Genomic DNA, 26331 nt, shown 5'->3' with positions numbered 1-26331 from the left:
AAACCCCCACATAGTACCGCAGTAGATGTTACCCCTGAAAGTAGCCCCCTACACCAAAGTGGCAATGTGCCTTGTTTGGAGTGAAAATGTAATTAAAAAAAAAATAAATAAAATAAAAATTAAAAAAATAAAGGATCGTAGTTATTCCCCCTGGCCGGAATTAAGGATTCCACCATATTAATTTCTTGAAAACACGTTGATAAAAACCTTTACGAAAGGAATTCCTGTTTACTCTTCTTTTATATCTACTTATCATTTCAATTTTATCAACTTAAAAAAAAAAATGGGTAAACTACTGCGTCCGGACAGATTTAACATAGAACCAACAGCTCCAAATTCGGAAAAAGTCTATAAACACTGGAAATTGACGTTCGAGTATTACTTACGCACTTTAAACAACGAGGAATAGAAAATAATGCACAAAATCTCTTCTTAATTCAGTCTCAGCGACAATATTTGAAATAATAAGCGATGCTATGAATTACAATGGCTGTTATGTAATGGGTGGTATTAAGATGATGTATGTATTATTCTTGGGTGTTGACTGTTCGTATTAGTCTTAGTGTGTTCATGTGTGTGATCATGTTGTGAGATGCTAGATATTATATATATTCATTGTGAGTGTTCATATTGTTGAGATATAGAGACAGGTCTTATATATAACGAGCAGGGTACAGGCAACTACAGGAGAGCCTAGCATGTAATTCAATGAGAGGAGACTTATGAATATCTTGATAGATAGACCGAGAGTGCGTTCGATATTTACGTTTGACAGTTGTACATTTTTATAAGCAGAAAGTTCATATTAATACAATTTCACTTTACCTTTGTTTTGGTAGAATGACACAACACAAGACAGCAGTTATAAAAACACATGATGATACGTTTATTTCTTCTTCGGCCGGTCGGACATGATCTGATTCTCTGCTCTAATCTTTTTCAAACTAACTTCGAACCCTCCTATATTGAGAAATCATTTCTGCCCTGACGTCACACATATGTCTGGTCAACGTGACCACAACTCATGTGTTTTAAACATGCACGATTTGTACGTTTTTGAAACCATTTCTGATGACCAGGAAATTTCACATTCTCTTTGTTGTTTTACTACTTGTCTAATTCTGTAACCCATATTATTATGCATTCTTTCTAAGAATGTGAATAGTTTCCAGCAAAATTTGTATTTATTAAATATTTTAACACAATCAACAATTTACTGGACATTCCATTTATAATAATATTCTGTGTTTATTTTAACTTATGATTGGAATTCTCAATTCCAAATATAGCTTCGCAAGTTCGAATCCTTGACTATCCTATTTCATATTTACATTTAACTAATTCCTTATTTTTTTCACTTACATGAAAAGGGGACAGCCCTTATCATGTAACATGGCACCATAGAAACACTAGACGCTGTTTACATAAAACCGGCAAACGTTATATTTAACCAACATCAACTTCTGACGAATAAACAGAACCCGGCACAAACTATCGACGATTTCATGCAAAAACTGGAAGTATGTACCAAATCTTGTGAATTTCATTAGCGGCGTCTCCTCCTCGTCTGTTCGTCAGTGCCTACTCGAAAAACCATTCTCAACTCTATAAGAGACCTTTACAATGGCTAGATCTCTAGAACAAGCGGAGAAGCATATGATAAGCCACTATAAAAGGAAATACCCTACCAAAAGGAATTTGTTTCTTATGTGGGAACACACGACATTCATGAGCGATGTGTCCTGCGCATAATGCCAAGTGTAGGAAATGTAAGGAAAATGGCCATTGGGCAAAGGTATGTAAATCTTCCTCCTCCACTGCTGCTGTGTTATACGATCCGGACTCCCCCCACCAAATCTCTCCTGACTAGGGACGGGTGCCAAAGACATTACATACACGAAATGCAAAATAAATGGGAAAGTAGTGGGGCGTTTATCAGCAAAAATACAGCAAGAAAACTGAAACCTTTTTATTATTCCCAAACAGCAAGCCATAGCATTGGTGGGTCCTAACCATCATGCAAAAATAATTGGTGAAACTATTGTTGACATCTCTCTAAACAGTAAAAACCACCACGCCATGACAGTGGAAGTAATTAAGGATCTGTTCATTGATATGATTATCGGAAAAGGCCCAAAACAATATAAAACTGTGACCCTGAAATTTGACGGTCCCGGGGAAGAACTTGTTATCGGAGCAATGGGTAAGAGGGACAGTTTTCCATGTATCAAAATTTCTCCTTCTCCCTTTTTCTCTCATCTTTTTACACGGAAGACCCTATTGCCATCAAATCTTGTCGTCACTCATTCACTGACAACATATTTATTAGAGAGGAAACTGCCAGAATGTTGAGGGAAGGCATAATAGAGCCCTCTATATCTCCTTGGCGAGCCCAAGTTTTAGTGACCTCTAACAAGAATAAAAAAAAAGAATGGTGGTCGACTACAGCGACACCATAAATAGATTTACAGAACTGGATGTCTATCCATCCCGAACATTAATAAAATGGTTGATGACATAGATCGATACAAAGTTTTTACAACACTCGACCTGAAGTCTGCTTACCATCAAATCCCAATTAGTCACGCCGATCGGAAATACACAGCATTTGAAGTAAATGGAAAACTTTACCAATTTACTCGTATTCCTTTTGGCGTCACTGGCAGAGTAAGTGCCTTTCAAAGATGCATCGATGGCATTGTAGAAAGAGAAAAATCAACAGACACTTTTGTGTATGTAGACAATGTCACAATATGCGGAAAGGATTAAAAAGAGCATGACTACAACCTTCAAAGGTTTTATAATGTAGTGAAAAGATACAACATCACACTCAACCAAAGTAAGAGCATCATTTCTGCTACTTCTATTACACTTCTTGGTTACACAATCCAGAACAATCAAATTGCTCCTGATTACCTGAGGCTAAAACCACTCCTTGAAATGCCACCGCCTCTAAATTTCCGGCCACAAAAACGAATAATTGGTATCTTCTCTTACTACAGTAAAACGAATAATTGGTATGTTCTCTTACTAGAGTAAATTCATTCGAAACTTTTCTGATAAGATACTGCCTCTCAACCATAACAAGGAGTTTCCACTTCCCCCGTCTATTCTAAATTCTTTTCAGACGTTGAAGACCGACTTAAGAAATGCTACCCTTATAACTGTTGACCCGGATAAAGAATTTGTAGCAGAAACTGATGCCAGTAATTACTGCATTGCTGCTACTCTAAACCAACAGGGTAGACCTGTTGCATTCTTTTTGCGGACACTAAACCCAAATGAGATTAGACATCATGCTGTCAAAAAAGAAACTGCTGTGATTGTCGAAGCTCTCCGAAAGTGGCGACATTTCCTACTTGGTAGACATTTCAAAGTTATTACAGATCAAAAAAGCATCAGTTTTATGTTTGATAATAAGAGGAAATCTAAAATTAAAAATGGTAAGATATGTCGTTGGCAGATCGAACTGTCAGAATTCAAATTCAGTATTGTTTACATTCAGGAACGTAAAATACAGTTACTGACACATTTTCTTGCATTAACGCACACTTTGTAAGACCTCCGCGACTTGCATGTTACACTATCTCATCCTGGTGTCACGTGACTCAACAACTTCATCAGAACATGAAACCTTCCTTTCTCTTTAGAACAAATTAAAAATATAACAGACTCGTGCTCCTCCTGTCAGTATGTGAAACCTAAATTTGCCAGTTGTAACAAAGGAACACTCATACAGGCTATACTACCTTTCCAGCGATTAAACATCGAATTTAAAGGCCCTTTACCTACTTCTGTGCGTGGTAACAAATACTTACTCACTATAATTGATGAATATACTCGCTTTCCCTTTGCCTTCCCCTGTAAGGATATGACTGCAAAACCGTGATCCACTGCCTAAACCAACTATTTTCAATTTTTGGTATGCCCGATATGATACACACTGATCGGGCTGCCGACTTCCTTGCAGGAGAAATCAAAGATTACTTATGTAACAAAGGTATCGCCATCTCTAAAACAAGTAGATACCACCCTGAGGGCAATGGGCAAGTTGAGAAACTCAATGGAACTTTATGGAAAACCATCCAAACGACCTTACACTCTAGCAACATGAAACTGCCTCATTGGGAAGATATACTACCAAACGCTCTCCATTCAATTAGGTCGTTACTATGCACTGCCACTAATACGACTCCTTATGACAGAATGTTCAAATATAGTCGTAAATCTTCCTCCGGAACTTCTGTTCCCACTTGGGCGAAACCAGGCCCAATATATGTCAGAAACCATACTAAGTCTAGTAAGCTCGACCCTCCAGTAACTCCTGCTATCCTATTAGACGTCAACCCCTACTATGCTCATGTACGACTACCCTTTAGTGCGGAAACTACTGTCAATGTGCGAGACCTGGCTCCTAACTCCTCAAATCAAGAAGACCAACACAATAAAAACAATCCTGCAAGCACTGAAGCCCCTAAAGAACCGCTAACTGACGAAAACAATACCTACGTGAAGGAGAAGAATCCCTTACCTGATCCTAAAAATATCCATACTTCCCAAGATGTGGACGCTGAGGACTAAAATCCCTGTAAGTCAGTGCGGAGATCGTCCAGAATGCGACGATTTCCAAGTAAATATGAGGACTTCTTAACCTAGTACTGAACAGACTAAATTTAACTTCTGTAATTCCATACTTAATTATTGTTGAAGGGGAAAATGTTATAATAAATTGCTTTGACTCTTCCGGAAATAAATGATCGGAGTTATTCCCCCTGGCCGGAATTAAGGATTCCGCCATATTGATTTCTTGAAAACACGTGTATACTTTTAAGTTGATAAAATCTTTACGAAAGGCATTCCTGTTTACTCTTCTTTTGTAGAGTGTAGTACTTACCAACACAATAAACACCCTCATGTTTGTGCCTTGTATAGGCATGCACGACAACAAAACTTGGGTTTTTATAAGCGGAAGTCTCAAGGTTTTCAGGAATCTACAGGCGCATGCGCAAGAGAAGGGATTGAGATAGTGGTATAAAGGCAGGTCGAGTGAGAAGGTTGGGGTTGTTGTTGTCATTGGACGTTACAGTGACGCATGCGTTAGCAGGTGATTAAGAGGCGGTTTATTTTTGTGTGTCAAGTCGCGCACCTCGGTGAAGGTAATATAAATCGTTCACCTCGGTGAAGGTGAAGGTCATATCTTTTATCTTTACTTATTATTTCAAAAGCAATAAAAGACATTTTACTGATTATAGTTATAAACGAAATTCCCTAAAAAAACTGTGTAGATATTTTTTTCATTACACAAACTACATTTTTCCTTTAATAAGAGGCGGTTTATTTTTGTGTGTCAAGTCGCGCACCTCGGTGAAGGTAATATAAATCGTTCACCTCAGTGAAGGTGAAGGTCATAGCTATTTCGGCTATTTCATTTTGTCTCTTTTCCTGGACAACTATGGCTGGGGCAAAGTTTGATTTAAAACTGATACCCGAATTCGACAGATCCACTTCTGTTGTCGACTGGGTCAAAAGGGTTGAGCTAACCTGCAACCTCTGTGAAGTAAAGGGGGTGCATACCGTGATTCCCCTAAGATTGGCTGGAGGCGCCCTAAGTGTATATCAACATCTCACTGGCTGCCTTAGTGCGGACTATTTTTTCTTTGTGTGGGAAACTTATTGGTCACTTACCAGCGTGTGGCTGGCTCCGAGCAGCTGTGGGCGTCATCAAATGCAGGGCAAGTTTAGTAACTACAGGTTGGGATGATGTATCTGATGATGCTCTTCTAACTCTGATGACGACAGAAACCCTAGAGAGAGTTAACAAGGAGGATCCTGCCCGTGGACAATGGTGTGTCGATGGGGACACTGAATGTATGGGTTGACGCTAGTTCTTTGGCATTGGGAGTGTTATTGGGGCAATGTGGAAATGTAATTGAAGACGCATGCTGGCTGCGACCCGTGAATGATGCTCAACACATCAACCTGGCGGAACTGGATGCTGTTGTGAAGGGTTTAAATCTGGCACTGCAATGGCAGTCGAAGAAGTTACACTTGTACACGGATTCTCTCTGCGTCTACCACTGGGTGTCCGACACTCTCTCGGGACAAACAAGAGTCCGTACTAAGGCAGCCAGTGAGATGTTAATCCGGCAGAGGCTAAACACCCTGAAGAGTCTGGTATCAGAATATGACCTGTCGGTGAGTGTAACGCTCGTGTCATCACACTGTAATCGTGCAGACCAACTAACCCGTGTGCCTCACAAATGGTATGAAGCTGTGAAGACAGGCGTGGAGTTCACTGCTCGATCTTGCGCAGTTGGCGCGATTAGCTCATGCCAAATACAAAGAATTCATGTGCAGAGTGGACATCCAGGTATCAAAAGAACTTTGTATTTTGCGAGGCGTGTAGACCCGGCAGTGACAAGGGTGGATGTCAGGCAGATCATCAGGCACTGTGAGGCATGCCAGTCTATCGATCCTGCACCTGAGCAATGGCAGAAGGGGCGATTGGAAGTTGAGCATGTGTGGCAACGATTAGCAATGGATATTACCCATTACAGTGGTAAGCCCTTTCTAACCCTTATCGACTGTGGACCCACTCGTTTTGCGGTGTGGTGGCAAATGACCAGGCAGGACTCAGCGAATGTTGTCCGCCAACTGTCATCTATCTTTTCTGAGCAAGGTGCGCCGGAAGAGATATTGACGGACAACGATGCTGCTTTTTGTAGCCACCAAGTTCGGCAGTTGTTGAATGAGTGGGGTGTCCGACTACAACTGCGATGTGCCCATGTGCCATCAGGGAATGGCATTGCTGAGAGGAGCCATCGCAGCATCAAGAGAATTGCTGCCAGAAAACCATGCACCATTACGGAGGCCACGTATTGGTATAACGTCACACCAAAGAATAGGAAAACACTAACAACAGCACCGGCCAATGCCATACACAAATACCATGTTAGGATAAAGGGCATTGACACTGTCCAACCAATCGACGAGGAGAGTCATAACAAATACAAGGTAGGGGATCCAGTTTGGGTTAGACCCCCTGGAAACCGGTGCACCACCAAGTTCAAGCGAGGACGAATATCTGGAGTGGTCAGCCAGCAGTCGGTCCTTGTTGATGGAACCCCACGCCATGTGCGCGATCTTCGCCCGGCTAGTGAAGTACATCCCACAACTACAGAGAGCGACGAATCATCAGATGATGAGCTGCTGATGAGTGAGGTCACCGAGCAAGAGAGTGGTAGTTTTAATTCGTCTGATCAGGCAGGATCAGAACCAGAACCAGAACCAGAACCTCACACAGAACCAGAACCAGAACCAGAACCAGAACCTGAATCCGACAGTGTAAATACCACCCTTCGCAGAAGCCAACGAACTAAGGGGCCACCCCCGGAGTGCACTCTATGTGATCATCAGATCAGGGGGGAGTGTAGTACTTACCAACACAATAAACACCCTCATGTTTGTGCCTTGTATAGGCATGCGCGACAACAAAACTTGGGTTTTTATAAGCGGAAGTCTCGAGGTTGTCAGGAATCTACAGGCGCATGCGCAAGAGAAGGGATTGAGATAGTGGTATAAAGGCAGGTCGAGTGAGAAGGTTGTGATTGTTATTGTCATTGGACGTTACAGTGACGCATGCGTTAGCAGGTGATTAAGAGGCGGTTTATTTTTGTGTGTCAAGTCGCGCACCTCGGTGAAGGTAATATAAATCGTTCACCTCGGTGAAGGTGAAGGTCATATCTTTTATCTTTACTTATTATTTCAAAAGCAATAAAAGACATTTTACTGATTATAGTTATAGACGAAATTCCCTAAAAAAACTGTGTAGATATTTTTTTCATTACACAAACTACATTTTTCCTTTAATATTTGACTTTTTTTTCTCCTTCATGAAATCTTCTCTGTCTAAATCTGTGCATTCCATCCTATTCAGGTGTCAAGCGAAGAAATGGAAGAACTGAAATTGAAGCAGAATGATCTAGAAGATCAGGAAAAGAAATTTCGTGAAAAGGAAGAAATGTTAAAGAAAGAAGAAAAGGTGACGCCCCCCCCTGTGTGTGTGTGTGTGTGTGTGTGTGTGTCTCTCTCTCTCTCTCTCTCTCTCTCTCTCTCTTTCTATCTATCTATCCTAATCTATATAGCTAGCTTTCTTAAATATTAAGCAGGTAAATCGAATTGAAAATAATTTTTTAATTGAAGATAACAAGAAATCGGACAGTCGAGGGGTCAGTAGAGGTCAATTTACTGAACTGGATTGAAAATTACTTTGGCTGTGAAAATGTATTAAAAACAATATGATGTCACATTGCTCAAAGATGTATATATATATATATATATATATATATATATATAGATAGATAGAGAGAGAGAGAGAGGGGGGAGATTAATAGTAAGCAACACTCCGTTTTTTGAGCCAATGTAATTACATGGACTAACAAGGTATAACTAATTAGTGATTTCGATTTCTCTGATTCTGTCTTCTTCCCTTTTTGGAAGGAAGATCATTTCCGATAAATGATTGGCTTTCTTTCATCAGAATTGTGTCAAGTTAGTCTTTTTAAAGGTATAAATGAGATACTTTTTATTACAGAAGAGACAGTTCCTCATTCTGAAGGGATCAAAGTAAAACACATACAAGGACGACCAGCAACCACGTTATGAATAACCATTTTGAACTTCAATGTTTCTGTAATTTTGAGGGCAACTTAGTTTCTGCATGTATGACACAAGGTCGAGCATGCAACATGTTCCCCTCGTCTTCTTTTTCTCTCACATGTCTAACATAGAAGAATGTCTTGCGAGATTTTAAGAGTTGGACCTAAATAGAATTTAAGCTGACATTTCAAATTTTAATTCTTACTAGAGAATATTTAGTTATTATTGCTGTATTATGTTAATGGCACTATAATAACCCGACAGTTTTTAATATGTTGTGCCGTCAGGATAATTAATAATATGAAAACATTTTTCATTTATGCCCGAAAAATGAAAATCAGGAAAATAACTCATATTTTTAATTGAAGAATCTAAAAAAGTTGTCTGTTTTACAACTAAAATTTAATTTCTTTTTCTGTATAAGTTTTTTTTTAAATGTGCAAAAAAAGTAGTTGTACAGCCAATAACATGAATTTGGAATCCGTTTGTTTGTATTCTTTTTTGAGAAGGGAATTTTTCTTAAACTTTCATCTGAACACTAATGATGCCTTTCAAATGGTCCATTTATAATATGGGTTGGAAGCGATTATAAACGTTAGTAAAGATAGGAATCGAAAAGATTGTAGCAGTCATATATTTTGTTGTACTATTTTCATTGGTGTAAATAGACAGGTTTATTATTGAGTAATTATTCCATTGAATAATCGGTTGGTTTCGCGTATGAATACAGTTTGTTGGACTAGTTCTTTGAAGTGTCTACACATTTTCTCCCGAACCGGTATTTGGAGTCAGACAATGATACAAATCGGACGTGCTGAGATTGGTCTTTTCAAACACACCAGCCTAGAATTGAATTTACCCTCCCCCTCTTTTTGTCAAGATTACTATTGGCTGTTTAATTTCCTTTACAGCAATGCTAAATTAAAACGTATTTTCTGTTAAACAACAATGTTATATACTCTTTCTTGTGTGAATTGGATGGAAATTCTAACAAGTTGTTTTGAACGTTGACCTCAGATGAACCGTTGAGCCCACTTTAATTATACATATTATCCCTCATACATTTGCCCATTATATAAAACGAGATATCTCTCATACATTTGCCCATTATATAAAACGAGATATCTCTCATACATTTGCCCATTATATAAAACGAGGTATCCCTCATACATTTGCCCATTATATAAAACGAGGTATCCCTCATACATTTGCCCATTATATAAAACGAGATATAGTGACATTATTAAACGTTTACTCCGTTAGTTGCAGAGTAAGTACTAGCATGAATGAATGTCCTCCAAACATGTTGAAAGCATGATACAAGGAAGCCAGTTGAAAGGTAGACAAAAGAAAAGATGGATAAACTACGTCTGTGAATAGACGAACACGAACATAAATCAAGTAAACAATTACATAATCCTTTTGTGGTATAAAACATATGAGTAACGTCTTTTCACATTTAAGCATTTTCAACGTATAAAAGCTTGTTTGCATGAATTACCCATTTAGATAGCTGATCTGAAAATTCAGTAGTCAATGTGTAAGTTTGTGTTTGTGTCAGTGAAGTAAAGGTTGGCAGCTATTCATATTTCCCCTCGACAAGAGAGGTAGAGTATGCAGTCAATCGACTTACCCGACTGCTGGCTGTAATCTTTATGTATTTTGCTGTAAATAAAAGTCCATTAAAATGTATAGCACCGTCGAAAACTGTGTCTTACACCGGAAGTCTAAAAAACAAAAGATGGTATAATGATATCGTGGGGTTTCCGTTTGCGCCAAGTATCCATACAATGGAAATATATCACACTCCTATAAGAATATTGGAGATAAACCATAGTAACCGGATATATTCTGACACTGCATTAATCAGGTTACTTAGATAAATTCCTTTAGTTTTAACAAAAGGTCTACAATAATATCGCGGGGTCTCCATTCACGCTGAACGTCCATAGAATGCCCAGCAGCAATATGTTACCACGTATGAAAGATGCTGCTGTGGAATTTCCACAGGTTCCGTTAGTTTATTATTATTATTATACATGAACACGCATTCTGCTGTAAAATAATTTTACATTTCCGATTCTCTCCAATTCATATTTTTACTGAGAATCTGTTCTTTTCTTTCCTTATTTCAGCTTCGACCTTGGAATGTCGACACACTGTGTAAAGAAAAGGAATCCAAAACTGTAAGCGTGACAAACACTTGGAGATTTGTTTGAGTCGTTTTTCTCGCATAATTTTAGGATTTCTATTTCCTGTATTAAGCTTTCCTTTCATTTTCGTTTTCTTTTCTTTTCTTAGGTAATCAATATAAATAAGAAAACATTACCAGAAGAGGAATTATCAGAAGAAGAGAAACGCATTCGGCGGGTAAAAAAATGTTTCAAACCTTTTTTTCTTGTTTTGGCTATGTTAGTGGCCTCCAGAACGCTATATATAAAAATCTATGCAAATTTGAGTATATTTAATTGGTTTGAAAATATAGGTTCTTTTTTTACCAATTATCGTAAAATGTTAACCATAGAATAGTATTATAATCTTCAGAAAGCCTGCGAATTTTTCATGTAGTTCCGTCCCATAGAACCAAAGATATGATCATTTAAATATTCAATTTGGTTACCAGTATAGATATATCCATATATATATATATATATATATATATATATATATATATATATATATATATATATATATATATATATATATATATATATACTAGCAAAAGTACCCGTCGTTGACTGGGTTCAAAAACAGCTTACTGAAAATGGACTCTGATTTATGAAAGTATGATAGGTTATGAAAAGGAATGACTGTAAATAAATAGCTTCGAATTTTGGTTTATCAAAACCAAAGCAAAATATGATGAAAGTAAAAATAAAATAGATAAACCCCATAATTTATTATATCATACCTGTTCACACTGAAACACTTATCACAATATTCTGTGGATCTATATTATATACATAGTGCACTACACAATTCAGGTCATTACGTTTCCAACGAGCCTTAATTTGTTAAATTCTGATCAACTTATAAAATTGCCAAAAAAAGTTGTATATATATATATATATATATATATATATATATATATATATATATATATAAAACAAGAATGAAAAATGAAAGTATAAAAACTATATATTTGTATATATAGATTTATTCATTTTTTTCAACAAGGGTACATATTTATTTAGGGGTGTTGGATAAGTAGGACTCTTTATACCATGGTATTTCGAAGCGTAATTCTTCTCATCAGAAGAGTGAAGAAAATGTTACGGCTGTTTGAGGGAGCTAAAGGTGGTCCCTGTGATATAGGAGGAGTGTAGTTTGCATCATGTAATGGATGTATATAGCATCTTTGTCATAGTAGGTTTAATGTATGTGAGCAGTGTGTGTATTTAAATTCTCAGGGGGGGGGATATGGGGTAGGTTGGTTGAAAGAAGTTGTCTAAAATTATTTTGAAATTTGCTTTGCATTCAAAACAAGAACTCATTTTAAACGCTTAACATCACACCTCCACCCACTAGATGTCTTCCCGTTTATCAAATTTTCATTTTATTTCCTTTTTTATTCATTTTTATTCCTTTCATTTATTTTCACTTCTTCCTTTCTGCAACTTGAATCCTTACACTCTTGCAGTTCTGCCTTGTTTACATCCACTTTTTCCCATAGTTTATTTTTTACTCTTCTATATTTAATAAGTACGCATCCCTAAAAACTATTATTATTATTATTATTATTATTATTATTATTATCATCTATTATTATCTATTATTATCTATTATTACTCTATAATTCTTATATGCCTAAACCCATCTACACCACACCTCTCTGGCACTGTTACCCCCTACTCCACCTTCTGTTTATCATGTTATAGTCTTTAAGTAACAGTCTCATATTAACATGTTCCACAGACTGGAATTTCCATCTGATACTAAGCACATGCAGTAAAAAAAGAGAGTTGTTTTCATTTGTGGTGGGAAGACGAGTTCTTGGTGCGAATATCTTACAAGGAAGAAATACGTTTTCTTTAATGAAATGTTTAAAATTATTTATTTAAATTTACTCAGTTCATCTTTTAGTCCTCATATTCTATGAGCAATTTTTCTGACAAAGAGGGAAGAATTGCAGTTTTGGGGGTTGGAATCTATCCATCTAACACTTATTGTTGTCGAGTTTTGATCTTGAACTAGTTTTTTTTTTTTACTTCTTACATCAAGTGGCTTCATGTCTTGTCTGGAGCGATTTCTATGAAAAAAATATTGCAAAATTTCATATTTTTTACAGAAACAATTCAACCAAAAATACCAAAAAGAACTCCGGCATTTTGGAATGTTGAAGAAAAGTGAAGATAGCAAAGATTTCCTAAAAGAAAATCTTCATCTTGTTTGTGAAGATACGGGAGACTATTTGGCCAAGTGGTGTATTGACCTCCTGCTGGAAGGGGTAAGTTTAAACAAGGTGTCTCAGAAGTTGTACATCGTCCAGAAAAAAACACACACATAATATCTATATTATTGATCATTAGTTTAACATATGTTTTAAGTATTCAGCCGACTCCACCGCATTGAAAGATGCATTATAAAATCTATAAAACTGTCTTTAACTCTTCTGGGGATTGTACGGATGAAATTTCTGTGTGCTAAGAATATGATGCCCTGATGATTTGCTAATCCTGGCTTATCCCCCTTTATTAATTTCACAATAATTTGTCTTCTTCATGTACAATTAGAACGAAGGAAACGCAAACATGCGAGCAGTCGAAACCTGACACTCCTGGAAATATGTCACGATCACATCGGAGTAACCACTTGTTGCAGAGGGTCGAGAGACGTGAAGGGACAAATCAACCGTACAACTAATAAAATAGACACAAGGCAAAGAATATGGTCGTCTTCAAGTCCAATGTAAGCAAGTTCTTGATTAGCTGTCAGTAATCCAATTTACCAAATTTCCATTACTAACGATTACTACGATATTGTCCCATTGACTACCGTACAATCATTAACCCTTATCCCCCGGACCTTTATAAGGGGTGACTCCTCTATGTTAAAAAAAAAAATTAAAAAAAAAAAAAAAACTAACAGCAATAGCAAAAAAAGATGACAAACACAAATTTTTGATTAAAGACAATAAGATATCGTGGTTTATTGTTTACCAGGCAAACAGTAAAATGTACAAATGCAATGAATTCAGGATCAGCCGCAGCGAGAACGGGTGTCTTAGGACGTTGAAATTCTTGGATCCTTGAGGTAGGAACTGGTAGCCGGATTTTTTTTTTTTTTTTTTTTGCGTTTGCTTCGTTCTAATTGTAAACAAGGGAGCTGTAACATGAAACTTTTAGCAACATTTGTAGATATTTCTTCACCAGTTGCACTTTTTGATCTCTCACGGCAAGCAACTGTTCCAGTTTTCTTCCTTTATTTATTTATTTTAATACTAGCGGGGGTTCCCGGCGTTGCCCGAGTGTTTGTTTCCGGGATGGGGGGGGGGTGAGTTTTAAAAAATGTTATGGTAGGTAAGTAGGAAGGATCAAACCCGGAGTCATGAGTAAAAGTAGGAAAATAAAGTGTGAAAAAAAAAAAAAAAAAAACATCTGCAACGTTAACAGTTCGGCCAGCAAGAAAAGTCCATTCCAGTTGTTTAGGAAAAAAAAAAAAAAAAACGATTACGGTAGGTCGGTGCGAACGTGAAAATATAATGTGAATTGTCCAGCACGCTAACCACTACGCCACAGAGCACTGCAGCTTAGTTTAGTGATTTTAAATAACTTCACATGAAAGAACTACGAAGCCAAACCGGTGTTCTCTTCTCAACTGTTCCTTGTGAACGATCCCCAAACGGTGTTAAGTGGTGGCAGGGGGAGGAGGAATTTATTAGAGAGAAAATATTTTACCACTTCCATTGATCTTAACCGATTTTGGCCGTGAATTCTCAGCAGAAAAAGTATAGAAATCTAAGATTATCGAGGAATTTGAGAAATAATAAGCCTATAACACACCTCAGATATTGTTCTGCCGTTTGTGCATATTATATTTGCATGAAATATCTTGATTTTTAATCCTATTAAGGTCAAAATCAGACGGGAAAAAATGAGTTCATTTTATTTATATAGAGATGAATCAATGGTTATTCTCGTTCAGGATGATTGGGGTTTAATATACTTCGCTACAGAGAGGTATGTCGCCTCATCTTTTCAAAGCATAAAAAAGCAAAATTTTTCTTCTACAGTTTTTCACCGATAATCTAAAACAGGAAAATATGAAGATCAGTGTACTGTACTAGGTGTATCAGAATTTTTGTAGGAATTTTTGACACCCCTAACACGAAACTGCGAATAAAATATAAAAATCTCGTAATTTCTCTGTTAAAAGTGGGTTACTTATTTTCTTTATGGATTATACTTCTAAAATAAACTATTAAAGTTTTTTAAAAGTAATAGAATTTTTTTTTTTAAACAGTAATGAATTTTCCGAACTCAATATTTTTCAATTTTTAAACTTTAAAAATCTATCAAAATTTTTCTATTGATTCTATTTTTTCGATATTTTCAGGGTCAATGTGAAATTTTATGTTCTTTCCAATAAACCGAATATAATATTTTAGACAAACGTTTTTTTTTAATTCACCCCCCCCCATTTTTAAGTTTCTATTAAAAAGTAAATAATTAATTTACTCACCGAAAAGTAAATAATTAATTTACTCCCAAATTGAAGAGGAAAGGTCAATAAATAATATATTCAAATTTAAAACAAAAAAAAACGTAGTGTTTTTTAGAATTTTACCTGTAAAGTTTGAAGTTTAAAACCTTTTTTTGAACCACGTTATTTGTTTTTTCTTGTTTTTTTTTAATGGAACCTTGGTCCTTGCTCCTTTAATTGAAAAAATAATTAGGGCTTGAATTACATTTTTCGAGGAGTTATAAGCTTGGAAAGACAGGGGGTCGAATAATTCACGCCTCCCATTTTGAAATGTCTATTAAAAAGTAAATAATTAATTTATGTACCAAAGTGTTATATATCACAAATTGAAGAGAAAAGGTCAATAAATAATATATTCAAATTTAAAACAAAAAAAAGAACTGTTTTTTAGAAATTTACCTGTAAAGTCCGAAGTTTAAAACCTTTTTTTTAAAAAAAAAACACGTTCTTTTTTTGTTTGTTTTTTTTAATGAAACCTTGGTTCTTGCTCCTTTAATTGAAAAAAAAATTAGTGCTTGAATTACATTTTTCGCGCTTGGAAAGATGGGGTGGAATTATTCACTATTTTCATGAAATTTCTGACACACCTATCAGTGTACGGTGTGAGATTGTATAAAAATTATTTCTGTTCCTTCTTATTTCAGGTGACAAAATACAACAGACTAAATACAGGTAAAAATAACTAAATACAAAGTCAAATGTGGACAAAGTATACTTGGAAACAAATGCTAACCAGTTTTTATGGTACATGTAAGCATTGTGGCAGGTTCAGTTGACGGATGAAGGTCAAGGAAAACATGGGAATAAGTGATAAGAATGGACCTGAGAGAAAAGGGGGGGGGAAAAGATCTGGCCAGAGATACGCTAGTTTAAAAGTCAATTTCTAAAAGCTGTCTAACATATACCAACATGTAAGATGGACAAAGATCGATGATGATGATGATGATGATGATGATGATAATGATGATGATGATGACGACGACGACAACAACAACAACAACAACAAAAGAGCAAAGACTACACAAATATCCTATCAAAATCTTTTCTCTATATCTTAGAAAAAGAATATATATTTATAGCTCATACATTTTTATTTATATTTCTATATTTTTTAAAGTAAAATAAATAAAGTATTACTTCAATCAGCACATTATTTTATTTTAATGTAGTGTTCATTTTAGCAAAGAAAATATATTTAAACCATTAAATCATAAGCGAAAATATTTTCCACGTATGCTGCAATGATTAAACAACGATTTAAACTTTTGGATTTATAAAAAAACAAAAATCAAAAAAAAATTAGCCGGGTGTTTGGAGGTGTGTGTTGAGCAAAAAAAAAAAAAAAAGTGGTAGCAGGCAAGTAGGCTCGAACCCATACCACGAAGGAGGAAAGAACGTGAAAAAAAAAAGTGACATCTTTGCCTTTGCGTCCATCGTCAAACCGGAAGTGGCGAAGTTTAAACTAAGGCTACACAATCGAAAAGAGGGAATGACTTTCGAAAATATCGGCGAAAAAAGCGACCCCTCTCTGTAAAAAAGTACCCGGTTGAGGGTGAAGGAATTAATGTTTTTAGCCAATTTTTCGATATTTATCGTCTGAAGGGTTGAGCTTCAAAACGACACCAATCTCGTGAAAATCTGTCGCCTCTGTCGAAAATTTTAGGCAGATATACATACATACATACATACATACATAAATTTAAACAGACAGGCGAGATTTATATTATAGATGAAACTAACCCAGATGCTCGTTATTTCCCGGGTGTTTGTAAGTGTGTGTGGAGCAAAAAAATAATAATAATTAAAAAGTGGTAGTAGGCAGGCAGGCGCGAACCCGTACCGCGAAGGAGGAAAAGAATGTGAAAAAAAAACGTGACATCTTTGCTGTTTTGCCCATCGCCAAACCGGAAGTGACGTAGGTTTAAATTAAGACTAGACAATCGAAAAGAGGGGATGACTTTCGAAAATATCAGCGAAAAAAGCGACCCCTCTCTATAGAAAAGTGCCCAGTTGAGGGTGAAGGAATTAATGTTTGTAGCCAATTTTTTTTATATTTGTCGTCCAAAAGGTCGAGCTTCAAAACGATATTGATCTCGTGAAAATGCGGTGAGATTTATATTATAGATGAAACTTTGTTATTAAAACATTAACGACACAAGTGCATATTAAAAAGAAGCAGAATCGATTTTGTTTGCGACAGCAGCAGGAGCAGCATACGCTCGCAGCTTAAGAATTTGAATATGATGACAACATCATTGTTGATTGGTTGTAGCAATCACGGCAATTCCCTCTCTTTCTTCCTGGCTTCCACTCTGCTGTTGGGGCGCAAGTTCGCCCGGGCCTTTTATCCCGGGTCGACTAGAAGACAAACAAGCCAATTTTTTTTTTTACGTAAATATGTTTCAGTGTTTTATCATTCTGAACGACTGAATCAAAATGATATTGTAATAAATGAACGGTCAATTTAACAAAAATATTTTTAGAGTTTTAATAAGAAAAAAGGCTATAGTTTGGTTGTTTTGTATCACGGCATATCAACCCTTTTTACGCTATCTTATGCCGAGACCAATTATTTCAATAAAATGTTTATACTTCAAGCCTTTAATATAAAAAAAAAAATTAATAGATTTTATTTTGCATATAACTAATTTCCACTCTTTTTTTTTATTTCTCATGTCTACCGTCTGTCCTTATTCATTCATGCGAAAACATGTTTTCTTTTGAAGTTAATATGTCTAAAGAAAGTATATTTCGCATAAGAATATTTTAGATAGCTTTGTAAAATAATTGTTTTGTAAGTATATATTTTGTAATCTGCAATTGATAAATTCGATTTATCTAGTCTCATTTTTATGAGGCAAAACCGATCTCATTTCTCTATCACATACTTCCTCCCATGATACAACTTCCAGTACACGTCAGCCTAACCTCTAACTTAACTCTTTAATGGAAGAATCTTTTTCTTACTCATTCTAATCTTTCATGGAAAATTCCGGTTTTAATACGATTTGTACACACCCAGGTCCAATGTCGCTTCACCCGCCTTTGGACGATTAACCCAACTAGTAATTAATATTTAATCTTTTTCTTTGTACTTTTTTTTTCTTCATTTCTAGAAGGAAACCCTGATGGAACACGTGGCTTACCAATCTACTGTGATGCAGTTTATTTTGCAACTTTCCAGACTCACGGAGAAAGACCCGCGTGATTGTGTGGACATATTTTTTATGAGGTGATTCTTTTTTGTCTTTCATAAAACAATACCATGAGACATTTTCCTTGCCGACTACAACATGGTCGTCTTCGAAACAAATATCAACAAATACTTGTCATAATCTACCGTCATAAGCAATCACATTTTGTATAATATATCTACTATTTTTAATTCTCTCATAATATCCTTCTTCATTTTAACTGACAATCCATCCTTGAGTTACTTTGGGGCCTTTATAAGTGGTGACTCATTAGTTAAGAAAATCTTTGTTTATTTCATTTATCATTTTCAACCCTCTCATAATATTCTTCCTCATTCAACTGACACTCCACCCATCTTATCAAACCTTATCCTTGAGTGGCTTTTCGCCTTGATAATGATGACTCACTAAATAAAAACAAAACAATAATGATTATTTGTTTAAACAGTTTATCTAAACCGGATATCACCTTCAGTCTAAATTCTGATACAGTCCTTTTTTTTTTTTTTACAAAGACATCACCACTTATCAAGGTCAAGAGGCCACTCAAGGATAAGTGTTAAAAAGTGTACAGTAGACAATTGGACAATAAAGTAATCGTTAGTAATGGAAATTCGGTAAATTTGTTAACTTATATGGAACAGCTCATCAAAAACTTGTTTCCGTTAGACTTGAAGACAACCATATTGTAGTCAGCTGGAAAGCAGGAAAATGGAAGACAGTTCCATAGCCGTGCAGTTCTAAGAAAGAAAGTCCTTATTTATTTAACTCCTTCCGAGGGTAAAATTAGACACAACGTCGTTTTATAATGGGGAGAAAATCCAACTCCCCAAAAAAGGGCATTTTTGATTGGGTCAAAAATTGCCTCAGTCTAGAACAAGGTTTCATAACCCTTTTACCTGTATGGAATCCTTTCAAATAATAGTGACGTGACAAGGAATCGCAAAATAAGAAAATATTTTACAATCTTAATATTTTTCTTTGTATAACCGTTTTAAGAGACTAATGTGCTGTTGAAATCAGCTACAAGTTGCATGCGATTCGCTCACTTATAGTTTTATGCCGTTTGACCATTAAGAAAGGAAAACTCTGGTCTAGAAAGACCCTTTCTTCACTGACTAAGAATAGAACAGATACCACACTTCACTCTTAACCACACAGGCTTACTTGTACTTTTTGTCACATTCACTCCAATCAATATCTGATTTCCTTCCTGGCATGCATCACATCTCGTACGATAGCATCCCAGATGAGATGATCCTCGCTAAAGTCATATGAGATGGTTAGTCACACCGTGAACCAACCATTTGCAAACATTGTAAAATCCTCCATGATTTAGTATTTAAGTTTCTTTAGGATTTGTTTAAAAAAGTAAAACCAAATCCTATTTTGGGCTTTTTATTTAATCTATAGATTTTTTTTTTTTACATAGGCGTCACCACTTATCAAGGCCGATCGGCCACTGAAGGATAAGGGTTAAAGAGTGTAGAGTAGTCAAAAGGACAATATAGTAATCAATAGTAATGGAAGTTCGGTAAATTTGTTAACTTAAGTGGAACGGCTCATCAGAAATAGATATGAGGTCTTGACAGGTACTATCATTTCTCCAGATCAGATTGAACCTATAGATGCCTCCATTCAGTCTCAAAAGACAATGGATACCCCCTGTAAGGATAGCTGTGTGTGTAATTGTGAGGCAAGAGTTGTGCAACCTCAACAGCACCTCTTTTGAATCGGCACTGTTTGTGTCCAGTGGCAAGGAGAAGTCCAGGACAATTGGAAACAGTGCTGAGCTAAGGGGAGAGCACATACAACACCTAGAATTCCCAAATGGTCATCCATTTTAGTACTGACCAGGTTCAACGTTGCTTAATTTTGGTGATCTAACGGAAACTGTTTTGTAGACCTAGGAGTAGTGTAAACTGAGAGGTTACTCCATACTCCCTAAAACTTGGAACTGCATCACTAGATACAATTTTGTGTTATACCCAGGGCGGTTGGACAAAAGGAGAGAACTTTGGGAAGTAGTTGATGGTATTGGAAAATAGGGTAGGTAGAAAAGCAGCAAAGGAAATGTTGGGGAATATCAATTTCAGTGTTGGATAAAGGTTAACAACCGTTTTTTTCTTTTTTTTTTTTTTGCTTGATCATTTTAACTTAAACTATTTTTGTTTTAACTAGTATACACTAGTGTTAGAACGATTAATCGACATCAGAATCGAGAATTACAAAAATTGGAACTTTTGAGGGGAGATCAGAAAATTATAGCCTAATTCCTGATTCCAAAAGCGATTTTATAATTTTTGTTTAAAACTTAATTTTGTAAATGATATATTGAAACTACTAGTAAAACTAAAATCTATAAATCATGATAACGAATTTAAGTAAAACTGTCACCTGAAAAATGGCCCGGGAAAAATGGCACAGGTAAAAACGGCACGAGTTGATAATATGAAAAAAATGGCACAAGTGGAAAATATAGATGAAAATGTCATAATGAGTTTATCATAATTTTGAATACAATACATAAAGAAAATCATATCTATATTTAAACTGGTGAGGATTCTCTGCCTCAAAAAATATTGAAATACTAGTTTTATTAGGCGATTTTACAATTGGAATCGGAATCAGTACTGAAATCTCGAATTTAGAAAAGAATCAGTAATTAAATCGGAATCAGGAAAAATATGGGAATCGTCCCAGTATACAACCCTCGTCGAAAATGACAGAACAAAATTACGCTTTGCAACTGTTCTCACTAATAAATATGAAATAGTAACGTCTGAAGCTGAAGTAAAAAAAAAAAAAAATAGAAAAAAAAGTCTCAAATCTGAAAGTTAAAAAAAAATGTTTATAAAAACATTAATGTGAATATTAACAAAGCATAATTATTTTCGTCATTTGATATAGAGAGTATTCACTCATATAATATATTTATGTATATATTTTTTCAATATTTACTTCAACAGTGCTCAATACAGCTTAGTAGAGCAATTACTCTGATAACTTTTTTGCAAATAAAGCATAAGAGTTTCTATGTAGCTTACTTGCCATGAGTATATTGTCACACTATATATATAATTTGAAAATATACCAGTAAGCTACACATGAACATATATATATGTTCAGGCAGATGTTGTTACAAGCAAGAGAAAGCTTCTGTTTAATAATACCTTTTTTATTTTTTCAATTTTTCATATGATCTTTTTGTATATATATTGAACGTATGGATGTATGGTCCAAGCGTTTTTTTTCTTCTTGAAGTGTCCGCGGTTTTAACTTTTCATGAAATCGTCTTCATATCATCAGGAAGATTTCTTTAAATAGTAGTTGGGATGCGAATGAGGTTCATTGGGATGGCTGACAGTAGTGGAGGCACTGGTGTGGTAGGGGAAAGTGAGGAGAGCATGCATGTTCTAGGGTCAGTGGCAGAAACGGATGTGTGTGGGGAGAGGGGGAAGGAGTATAGCGAAGCATTTGAGTGTATTGGTACTATTCTGAAATATGATCTGGTTAAGGCTAGGATTTTGCATTTTGATATAAATAGCTTCAAGGATTTTAAGTTTTTACATTCGTTTCATGGTGTAGTATTTTGGTGTTGTTAACTCTAATTTCTCTGAAATTTAAGGGTGGCAGCGATGTTTTTTATGAAAATGTCGAAAGGTGGCACGAGATTCAATATTATGGCAGATGAGTGGCGTGATAATGTTGTGGTCATATGTCCGATGTAACTATTAGTTGCATTGTTGTTATAGGAGTTACATTCTTCCAAGGGGCATTTGAACTGATAGATGACGTTCTAATTTAGTGGTTTAAGCGGAGGGAAGAAATTGTTTTTAATAACTACGTTTTGGGTTTTAAATGTTTTTATAGTAAATGATGAATCTAATGTTATTGTTGTCTACAGGAGAGATGATGTATCTATGGATGATGTTGTGCTCTGTCTCCACTGAGATCTTCCGAGCACTCTGTTGTATCAGTTAAAATAAAAATGAAATGTAATAAGTCCTCAGACATACTTCTCCATTGTACAGTATATCATACTCTATGGCTGACTGGGATAGCTTCCATACATTTATATCAGATCTACCTCTGCGTTCCATGTTTAAAAAGTATGTGTCCTCTATAGTATCAGACCTGACAGAATGGTTAATTGTAGTTATAGACTGTTTCATACCCTCGAAAAAATTCTAGAAAAAACCCAACAACCAGCTGTGGCTTTTTCTAGAATGTGCTGTTGCCATCGTGCACAGAAATCACTTTTTCCATTGCTTCAAATGTAACAGATGTAATGAGACTAGAGCCACTTTCAGGACTGCCAGCAACCAATGTAAAAGAGTAATAAAGAACATGAGAGAGTTGTATGCTCAGTCCGTCAAGTCCAAAGTAGCTGAGCAGCTGCTTGGTTCCCACCAGTTTTGACAAATAGCAAACAGAATCCTGAACAGAAGCGTGCGTTCTATCCACACTATCATCAATGGATATGAGGTAATCTCGTCAGCATCAGACAAAGCCAAACTTTTTACCAAAAACTTTGCAGCTAATTCTACCCTATGCGACCAAGGCCCCCCCCCCCGTATTTCCTGTATTAGAAAACATGCTATGTGACATACAAATATCTGTGCATGATGTTGCCACACTAATCAAAAACCTTGATTCCAGTAAAGCAACTGGCCCTGACGGCATTCCTATTATAGTGCTCAAAAAGCCTCAACCAGAACTAGTTCCCATACTTACAAAGCTGTTTACCCTGGAAAATCTCATTAGTATGCTCTGTATTTAAGAACTCAGGTGATCTGTCATCTCTCTCTCAGTACAGACCAATAAGTCTCCTGTGTGTCATGAGTAAGTTACTGGAAACTGTGTTAAATAAAGAAGTAGTCAACCACCTCAGCAAAAATAACCTTCTTAGTGACATGCAATATCGTTTCCATTCTGATAGATCTACAGCAGATGTACTAAAGGTTATATCATAGAATTAGTGAATCTCTCGATGTAGGCTTCCTTTCTAGGGCAATTGCCCTAGACATATCTAAGGCATTTGATAGAGTATGGCATAAAGGTCTACTTCACAAGATCTCCAGCTATGGTATAGCTGGAAATGTCTTCTCAATTATTAAATCATTTTTCTCGAATAGATTCATAAGAGTAGTGGTTGATGTGCAGAAATCAGAGGCTCTCAGTATTAATGTTGGTGTCCCTCAGGGAGCCATCCTGTGTCCAACTCTCTTCCTGATCTACATCAATGATCTTCCAAATCCCATCCTTAGTTCATTTGTAGACATTTATGCTGAAGACACTACCATCTATGACAGCACATCAAAGACCGTAAATGACAAAGTTCTCTCTGATTCTCTCTCCTCTGATCTTGAACATGTGGTACAATGGGGGAAAAGGTGGCTGATTACTTTTAATGCATCTATAACCAAGCTCCTATCTTTACATCATCAACGCCCTGATCCCCATCTGGCATCAATTGAAATAGATGGCTCTCGTCTTGGGGAGGCTTTGTGTTTGGATAAGTTTCTGGGCTTGACCTTTACTCCTGATCTAAAATGGAACACGACATCAAATCCATTGCCAAGGTCGCTGGAAAAAGGGAAGGATCCTTCTATCAACCCATTAGATATCTACCTGCTGATGCAATTCTCTACCTATATAAGAACCAGGTACGTCCAAGGATAGAGTATTGTTGCCACATCTGGGAAGGAGCTGCTAGAAAGGACTTATTCTGTCTTGACAGAGTTCAAAATAGACTTCATAACCTGGTGGGGGATGCCCTTTTCTCTTCCCTGCAACCTCTTTCTCACAGAAGAGACATTGCAAGCCTCTCTCTACTTTATCGTTATTTTCAGAGCCAGTGCTCGGTTGAGCTCTAATCTATGACCCCCTCCTCTCACGAAACATTCACAAGAAACACTATCAATAATTCCCCCCACTCTTTATCTGTGCCTAAACTTAAACGTAGATTCCATGAACAAAGCTTCTTTCTTAGAACTGCACACCTGTGGAACTGTCTTCTATTTTCCTGCTGACTACAATATGGTTGTCTTCAAGTCCAATGTAAACAAGTTCTTGATGAGCCGTTCCCTTAAATAATCCAATTTATCAAATTTACACTATTAACGATTACTACGATATTGTCCCATTGACTACTGTACACTCTTTATCCTTTATCCTCGAGTGACTTCTGGACCTTGATAAGTGGTGACTTCTTTGTAAAAAAAAAAAAAAAAAGAAAATGATGTTTTTTATAGCGATTTCTCCTAACCTAAAGCCCTGATGCATTTGACTGCAAGAGAATAGGTTGATTATCTTGGAGTTATAGTGTTGAAGGGGTGTTACTCTTAGTGGGAGTGTTATTTAACTTTTGGAACATTTTTTTTTTAAATAAACAACAACAACAACAACAACAACAACAACCATTCATTCTGTAGATTAAAATACATACAAATATATTTAAGACTTTATTGTTTGAAACAAGGAATGTATGGAGAAACATATTTATTTTCTTAATCCATGGATTTTCAATAATGGCTCCTATCATCAGAGGAAATGAAATGCAATTAGCAAAATGTTCAGTGATGAATAAACAAATATTTTGCTTTTCAGCACATATATTGAAAATGTTATTTAAAAGTTATTTAAATGGTGCTTAAAAGTCATAGAAAAAGGATATCACACAACCTGGGCAGTTCAATATCAAAATGAGTTCAATTGTTTCTGGGATATTACTGCCAGGTCGGACGAGTAGTAATCCAAGGGGAAAATCAGAGGTGATCGAGTAATCCGATATATCCAGATTATTTGGTTGTCCCATACCGTGATTCCGAAGCACCATTTAAATAACTTTTAAATAACATTTTCAATATATGTGCTGAAAAGCAAAATATTTGTTTATTCATAGCTGAACATTTTGCTAATTGCATTTCAATTTCATTTCCTCTGATGATATAAGCCATTATTGAAAATCCATGGATTAAGAAAATAAATATAATTTTTCTCTATATATTCTTTCAAACAATAAATTCTTAACTTGAATATATTTTTATATATATTTTAATCTACAGAATTTAACCTTAATCATTAAACTATTTTTATGTATTGAGCTTTACTTTTTTGGCTAGGATCGGCCTATATATATATATATATATATATATATATATATATATATATATATATATATATATATATGTGTGTGGCATCCGTCAGTCGAAACGACTATGGATCAGCGCCGTATTAAGATGTTGCCTGTTTGCATCCTTTTGTGTGACTGTAGAGACCAATTCTTGATTTGCATAGTCTGCCACAGCCTTGACATACGAAGGTTGTTATGCAATTTGCCGCTTCGTCCGGCTGTTCCGCCTGTACACTCGCTCTTCTCCTAGCTCTCTTTGCAGCATTTTCAACATGGAGGGTCCTCTCGCTGATGATAATCCCCTGGCGTATCATTTTCCTCCAGGCAGTTCTGTCAGCTGCAGAGACTTCCCATGTATTCCTGTCCACCGAGAGAGCCTTCATGTCACGCTTGCAGACATCCCTGTAGCGAAGATGGGGTCACCCCCTCTTTCTTGAGCCTGAGGCAAGCTCGCCATAGAGAAGGTTTTTAGGGATGCGCCCATCATCCATCCTGCGCACATGGCGCAGCCAGCGAAGACGTCGCTCACGCAGTAGGGAGTAAATGGATGGGATGCCCGCTCTCTGCAGAACATCAGTATTACTCACTCTGTCCTGCCATGTGATACCAAGTATCCTACGTATACACCTCATATGGAAG

General features: G+C 36.2%; 1 protein-coding gene across 3 annotated transcripts in view; it reads left to right on the top strand.

Moving 5' to 3' along the window:
* Positions 1–26331, top strand: part of LOC145291530 (hsp90 co-chaperone Cdc37-like) — a 102794-nt gene that overhangs the window by 64527 nt on the left and 11936 nt on the right. For all 3 annotated transcript variants that reach the window (XM_080137521.1, XM_080137522.1, XM_080137520.1), the window contains 5 exons: positions 7937–8041; positions 10794–10844; positions 10960–11028; positions 12947–13105; positions 18477–18592. In XM_080137521.1, the coding sequence (XP_079993647.1) occupies positions 7937–8041; positions 10794–10844; positions 10960–11028; positions 12947–13105; positions 18477–18592 (500 nt within the window). The remainder of the gene's footprint in view (positions 1–7936; positions 8042–10793; positions 10845–10959; positions 11029–12946; positions 13106–18476; positions 18593–26331) is intronic.

Source organism: Euprymna scolopes, chromosome 12, assembly GCF_053919585.1.
Source record: "Euprymna scolopes isolate OS-2025 chromosome 12, ASM5391958v1, whole genome shotgun sequence".
In the NCBI taxonomy this organism is placed as follows: domain Eukaryota; kingdom Metazoa; phylum Mollusca; class Cephalopoda; order Sepiida; family Sepiolidae; genus Euprymna; species Euprymna scolopes.
The sequence above is the reverse complement of the archived record's forward strand: the minus strand, read 5'-3'. Positions and strand labels throughout refer to the sequence as shown.